The sequence below is a fragment of the Desmodus rotundus genome, chromosome 3 (assembly GCF_022682495.2).
Source record: "Desmodus rotundus isolate HL8 chromosome 3, HLdesRot8A.1, whole genome shotgun sequence".
Classification (NCBI taxonomy): Eukaryota; Metazoa; Chordata; class Mammalia; order Chiroptera; family Phyllostomidae; genus Desmodus; species Desmodus rotundus.
Genome location: NC_071389.1, coordinates 150,795,067 through 150,801,942, shown reverse-complemented (window position 1 = coordinate 150,801,942; position 6,876 = coordinate 150,795,067). Strand labels below are relative to the sequence as shown.

The 6,876-nt window shown below is 53.6% G+C and overlaps 1 protein-coding gene across 1 annotated transcript; it reads left to right on the top strand.

The window, feature by feature from the left end:
• The first annotated feature begins 1,296 nt into the window (after positions 1-1,296).
• On the top strand, positions 1,297-2,883 carry HOXC12 (homeobox C12). Its single transcript, XM_024575926.3, has 2 exons — positions 1,297-1,903; positions 2,645-2,883. The coding sequence occupies exons 1-2, from the start codon at positions 1,297-1,299 to the stop codon at positions 2,881-2,883; spliced, it is 846 nt and encodes a 281-aa protein (XP_024431694.1).
• Positions 2,884-6,876: the final 3,993 nt, after the last annotated feature.

Below are 6,876 nucleotides of genomic sequence, written 5' to 3'. Positions count from 1 at the left end.
GATAGAATACACCTAATTTTGAAGGTTTTTGTATTTCTTTTTTTTTTTTCATTTTAATTTACTTAACTGTGTTCCACGGACTTCGCTGAAATCAGATTGTGGTTTCCAGGCGCTGATGAATAGTCTCACCAATGGCCAGCACTGGGTTCTTAGCCTTCTCCAGAAGGAGCTGCTGAGATTAGTGCCATAAATACAAGTTTCAGTCCCCAACAAGATAATTCTCTGGAGTTCTTCCTCTCACTCCCAGCACGCCTACTGTCCTCTGCGCTGCTATCTGATGGTCCTAGTGGCAGGCTGGGCTGGTTAGGGGGTGCTGGCGTCTTCTCCGCAGTGCGAGTCAGGAGCCTCCCAAGCCAACCAAGTCCTCTTGCCTTGGCCCAGAGACTCTTCTTGCAAAGAACCTGGGAGACACCCCCCAGAAGCCCCTGTGACCCACAGAGTCACAGTGAAGAGCAGTCCAAGCCCCCAGATTTTTAAGAGCAAGCAGACAGGTTCACACTGAGCTGAGCACCTCCTTTTTCTGCCTCCCTCTACATCCCTTCCCTAACAGTTAAGTGGAGGTGTGAGGCTGGGGTGGTCCTAGCTCGGGGGTGAGACTCCACATTAATCATTCTCCCTGAGCCCTTCCTGGAGGAAAGGGCCCCAGATGTCTCCAAATTCCTGAGGAGAAAGAGCTGGAGAAGAGGAGCACGGCAGCCCAACGGCAGGGAGAGATCACGGCAGGAAAACCTGTCCTTACCCCTACTTTGCCCCTACTGTAAATAAACGCCGAGCCAAAGGGCTCGTCTGTCTCCTTAAACAGCCAGTAAACTTTATATGACACAATATCTAATAGTAATTTATTGGGGAGATATTGTAAATTCCAACGGTTTTAGTTAATAAAGGAGCTAATTAAAGAGGGACGGGCTGTGCTCGGCCAGCTGTTGGTGAGAAGATAACACATCTGGGGGGGGGCTGCAGGGTGCAGAAGTGTGTGTGGGGGGGTATTTTTGGTGTGGTTCTTCTTGCCCCTTATAGGGCGATTTCCTCACTCTCTGCATTAGGTTTTATATGATTTTATTTTTTTAAGAAACAGAAGCCAGTGGATAAGTCTGACCCCTTGTTTGCCCCCACCCCCCAGATTGGGGAAGGGGGAAGTTGGAATTGCTAAGGGGTGGGGGGACTCGCTGTCCCCACCCATCCCCCTGGCGGACTTGCCCACGTGAGCCGCACGGCCAATGAGTGGCCGGCGCAGGTTTAACTATGTTTAATGTCAGATAGCAATAAAGTAGAAGCTGCCGGTCGGGCCCCGCGGAAATGGGCGAGCATAATCTCCTGAATCCCGGGTTTGTGGGGCCGCTGGTGAACATCCACACGGGAGACACCTTCTACTTCCCCAACTTCCGCGCGTCTGGGGCGCAGCTGCCCGGGCTGCCTTCGCTGTCCTACCCGCGCCGCGACAACGTGTGCTCGCTGCCCTGGCCGTCGGCGGAGCCGTGCAATGGCTACCCGCAGCCCTATCTCGGAAGCCCCGTGTCGCTCAACCCGTCCTTTGGCCGCACGTGCGAGTTGGCGCGCGTTGAGGACAGCAAGAGTTACTACCGCGAGCCGTGCGCCGAGGGTGGCGGTGGGGGCCTGAAGCGTGAGGAGCGCGGGCGCGACCCCGGCCCAGGAGTTGGGCCCGGGGCGGCGCTGCTGCCGCTGGAGCCGTCAGGGCCGCCTGCGCTCGGGTTCAAGTACGACTACGCCGCCGCCGGTGGCGGCGAAGGTGGCACGGGACCTCCACACGACCCGCCCTCGTGCCAGTCTCTGGAATCTGACTCCAGTTCCTCCCTGCTCAACGAGGGCAACAAGGGCGCCGGCGCGGGCGACCCTGGCAGCTTGGTATCGTCTTTAAACCCCGGTGGCGGGCTCTCGGCCAGCGGTAAGCACCGTGAGACTCACTTAGGGCGGGACATCTTACCAGGGTGGTCAGGGTAGGGCCGAGCTAGGGCCCCCTGGGGTGACAGAATGTATAGTGAGGAAGCACTTCTTTTAAAAAGAAGTGGGGGTTGACAGAGCCCTATAAACTGTAAATATCCCCATAAAAGAACTGAAGAGGTTCCTTTTTTCATCGGCCTGCAGTCAGAGCTCCTGAGAAGGGGATTCTGGCAGAGACTGCCCCCAGTCCTGAGGGGGCGGGAAGGTGGAGACCCAGAGCTTGGTCCCCTGGTCTCCCAGGGCTTCTATCTCCACTTCCCTACAGCCCCCATGACCTACATTTTTTCTTTTAAGAAACTCCAGTAGACATGGTTTACTCTTGCCACTTGCTCCTGTCTGTCCTAACTGATCAGGGACCCTGTCCTGGAGGATGGGAGAGGAAGGGGCCAGGATGGCCTGGAGAGGAGGTTTGGGGAGAAGTGAAGGGATAGGAGTATAGATCAGTGAGGGATACTGCAGTGGTAGGTAGTTGGGGAGATGAGGAAAAGAGGTGGAAGAGGAAAAAGAGTGATGAAGGATGGGAGTTGGTGGGGATGTGGGGGTCTGTGTAGAAGAGAGGAGTTGGGAGAGGAAGGGCTTGGGGTCAGGCATTAGGCCAAGGTGAGAGGGGCTAGGGAAAGACCGAGGGCACTGGGTTTGTCACCTCTTGGTCCTCTGGCCAACACGCTGGTTCATCTCCACCCAGGCACGCCCTGGTACCCGATCCACAGCCGCTCACGGAAGAAGCGCAAGCCCTATTCGAAGTTGCAGTTGGCAGAGCTGGAGGGCGAGTTTCTCGTGAACGAGTTCATCACACGGCAGCGCCGGAGGGAACTCTCAGACCGCTTGAATCTTAGCGACCAGCAGGTCAAGATCTGGTTTCAGAATCGGAGAATGAAAAAGAAAAGACTTCTATTGAGGGAGCAGGCTCTCTCCTTCTTTTAGGGGGCAAGGCAAGGGAGCCAGCCCCAGACTGAGCCTGTCTCTGGTAGAGAGCAAGGGGCGCGCTTCTTGGGACACAGTCCCCTACTTAGACCACCAGACATCTCTGGCAGGCCCTCTCTGGACATCCTCTTGTCTGTTTTGTTCGCGGTTCCCTCCTGCACACCCCCAGCAGGCCCTGCCAGGCCTGGGAGAGAAGGAAAGAACCCAGCCAGGGAGAGAAGCTCACAGCTGTAGACCAGGGGAAGCCTGAAGCACTGGGGAGGAGCAGACTGGGTCATTGGGCCTCCAGATGAGGACCCAGGCACCCCCTCCAACCATTTGCCTTCTGTGGTCTTAAGTCTGTTTGCCTGCGGGGGTGGGGGGTGACAGTAGAAACAAGGCTCCCAAAACTCTGTTTTGGGGTTAGGAGAGGCTGAGAGGAGGGAGCAAGAGTGGAGATTACCAGAGAGAGTGGAGGAGGACCGGGAAATTCTGGGAGGGCAGGAGGCAGTGGGGGGACCCAGGAGGAAGTGTGGTTTGGGAGAACAGAATGATCAGCAATGCCCAAGTGCAAGAGGTCTGGGTCCTCCAGGCCTGGATGGGAGAGCAGGTGGGGGCACGAACTTTTGGGACAAGGCGCTAACAGCCATACGTCCTAGCCTGTAGGGAAGGCTGCCCAAACGTCGCCTGGTTCTCAGCCCTTTCACAGGTGTGCTGCTATACTCTCTTCCTGCCGTCTAGGCGGCTGCAAACCGGAACCGCAAGAGAGCAATTGAGAGCTAAGCCGAGAGCTAAGCCGACGCAGCCTCAGGTTCAGTAGCCACTCTAGGGACCCCCATCTGGCCCTCCGGGAAACCCAAGAGGCTGTGAAAGGGGGCTTCGAAGCATGGCATTGATTGGCGGGAGAGCTTCTGGCAGCCACAGGCTGCAGCCGCTGATTCTCCCTTCCCCGCTGGCGTTCACGGTCACGGCCAGCCGGAGGCTGGACCGGCATAATTTACGAGGCGGGAGGAGAATCCGCCCCTAAAGGGGCTACCATAGCGCCCCGCTCAGCTTGAGTTTCCCAGGCTGGTGACAATGAAGGAGGGGCGCTATAGCTCCCCACCCAATTCCTTTCTGTCTCCCACTCCACCCTCTCTCCAACGTGGCCCTTTGTCTTAGGCCTCCGCCTCCCGGTTCAGCTGCGGAGTCTGCTGAGTCCGAGGACCAGAGCAGAGGGCGGAGCACAACTCCAGAACCTGTTGGAGCCCCCCAGAGTGGCTTCTCCAGAGGAAGGCCTTTTATTCACAGTCCCCTTCAGGCCCCAGCCCCACCCCAGTGGATCCTAGGATGGTTTAGGAGAAAGAGTGAAGGAGCTTGCCTGCCTTCCCATACTCCGTTTTCATCCCGTCTGGGTGAGAGTCCCCCATGCTCCTATTTGCTGACCCACCCTTGCCAGGAGCAAGGGACTGGTGGGAGTGGAGCCCAGCTTGGGAAGTGTGAAACTGGCCTGCTAGCTTGGAGTTCTTCCTGCCTGGGGAGAGTCACTCCTAACACACCCTTGAAAGGCAATCCACAGAGCACCCCACCCCACTCTCCCACCAGTTCACAGCTTCAAGTCCCTGTACAGGATTGTGCAGAGGCACAGGCAAACTCTTAGGGACAGCTGAACCCAGCACACCACTGAGCCCATCCACTCTCCTGACTACACTTGCAAGCAGGCAGACTCCTATCCCCAATACAGCCCTATAGAGTGGCCATACAATCACATGTTCCCAACATCCACTGGGCATCGGACACCCCCCCCCCCGCCCACCAACATAAACTTGTCTCACTTATGTACAAGTTTGCAGAAATCACTGCCATTCCACCTGCCTCTGTACTCCCCTGTGGCCTGGTCCTGGGGATGAGGAACTCCCCACTTCGCCTGGTCACCCATATGCCTCTTCATGCAGCCCCTCCTGGATTCCAGTGCCACCACTCCAGCCTGACTCCCATAGAGAAGAGAGACCAGAACACTTCAAAAGGGTGAGGGGGAAAATATATGCAATATTCTCTTCTTGTCTCTTTAAACTTGATTTCGGTGAGCTTCTCTGTCAATCTGTGTCCTGTTCTCTGTGTTGTTGCTAGTACCTTGTGCAGTCTCTGTGCATAGATGTCCTCCCTTTCTCCCTCCCCAGCTCTCTGTAGTGCACCCTCCTATTCAAACGGCTGTCGTTAGCACGTTTTCCCTTTATATAGTCCTTGTACAAAGCTGCTTCATCATATTAATATTAATAATAATTAAAAGATGACTGTATGATGACGTGATTTTTTTGAGAAAAAAATTTAACTGGGTCCCCACAAATTGTCTCCTCTGACCAGAATGAATGTGATCCTCTGCTTCCTTGCTGTTTCCCACTTTATTTTCTCCATCCCAGGTGAATAATAAAAATAATAATGTATAATAATAAAAGAAGAGCAGTTTCAGGGGCAACAAAAATATATGAGCAATCAAGATCTGTTGATAAGCTGCCATCTCCAGTCCCAAGCAATTACTAGCAAAGAGAAAATTGGGGGAATGGTAGATTGTGGGGGAGGAAAGGGCTATCTAAGAAGTTGTGGGCTGTAAAAATAATGTGGACCGCTTGGAGGAGGCTGAAACTACCTTCAAGGCCAGAAAAAGGAAGCCTGAGCTGCAGGATCTCCATAAAGCAAAGGCAGGGTGGGGGTGCAAGCAGGTTGGAGCTGGGATGACAATAGTGCCCTGGGATATGGGGCAGGGGTTTGTAGGTCCACACTTCAACCCCACGGCCTTAACCCCATGGCTTCATTCTGGGAACACATTTTGTGCACTGCAAGCAGACTAGGGCAAGGGAATAAAGACCCCTTGAAGCAGGTGAAACAGGCTCCATCTCTTTGAGCCAGTGACCCCCTCTGGGCCATGCCAGGGAGAGGCCCATGTCCAGACCAGAGTCTGGGTTCCAGCTGAGCGCATGAGCCCTCTGCACCTTCACCTCACCCCTTCCTTCTGGGTGGGACACCCTCCTTCTTCCTCTACCATTGCAACTCTTGTCCCTGGGTTTATCTTTATCACAGCCTGGCTCCAATCATAGAATCTCCTCCAAATTCCCTCTCCTCCCTCCTGGGCCTGCTCTGGAATAGCAGGGGTCCCCACTGAGCCCAGCCTACAAAAACCATGCCTCCTGTTGTGAAAACTTTGTCTCCCTGCCTTTCCTTACTCCTGCAACCAGAAAATCTGGTAAATTTCGACCAAATCCCATTTCCCTTTGCCCCTAATCCTCAGCTGTCTTATATAGTTGAGGGGTTCAGGCAGGAAGAAGATGATCCCAAGCTTTAAGGTTATTCATTCAAAGGCCTTACAGAGTGTGGACAAGGCTGGGAACCAGATAGCTTCTGGCAGCCATGAGCTGGGGGAGGGATTGGATGGCTGTGCTTGGATCTGAATAAAGGGGGAGGGAATCTGAATCCCAATGAACCAAGGTAAGAGACTACCCTCCTCTCTTAAGAGAAATCTATACAGGAAGACTTAACAGTGAAGGCATTTCTGGATAAAAAAGGAGGAATTTAGGGAGTTCAGGAATAATTGGCCCCTGGTTTATTTCCAGAGACAGTGCAGATCTGAGAATGTATCTTATTGGGTGGTGTCTATGCAGGCCTGAGACTCAATAACTGGGGAAGCTGTCAGAGAAGGAAAGACACTATAATTTCCTTCTAATGGCTGAAAAACAAGTTCTTGGGTCTCCCCGCCTGAAAGGTCATGTTTGAACCCCAACCCAAATATATAGGGCACACCTGAGCTCTTGATCTGGGCAAGAAATGCATCTATTTTACAACTATGGGTCTGGTTTAAGCCCTCAAACTACAATTTACTCCACTGACCTTAAGATATAGCATCCTGTGTCTCTGACTGGGTCTGGAGGAGAAAGAAAAGGGAAGAATGATCTAGAGAATCCAAGTAGAAAATAATTCCGCTGTTGTGTGTTTGTAAGCTTCTATCATCCAAATAAGTTGTGTGTTTGGCAGTGATCATCC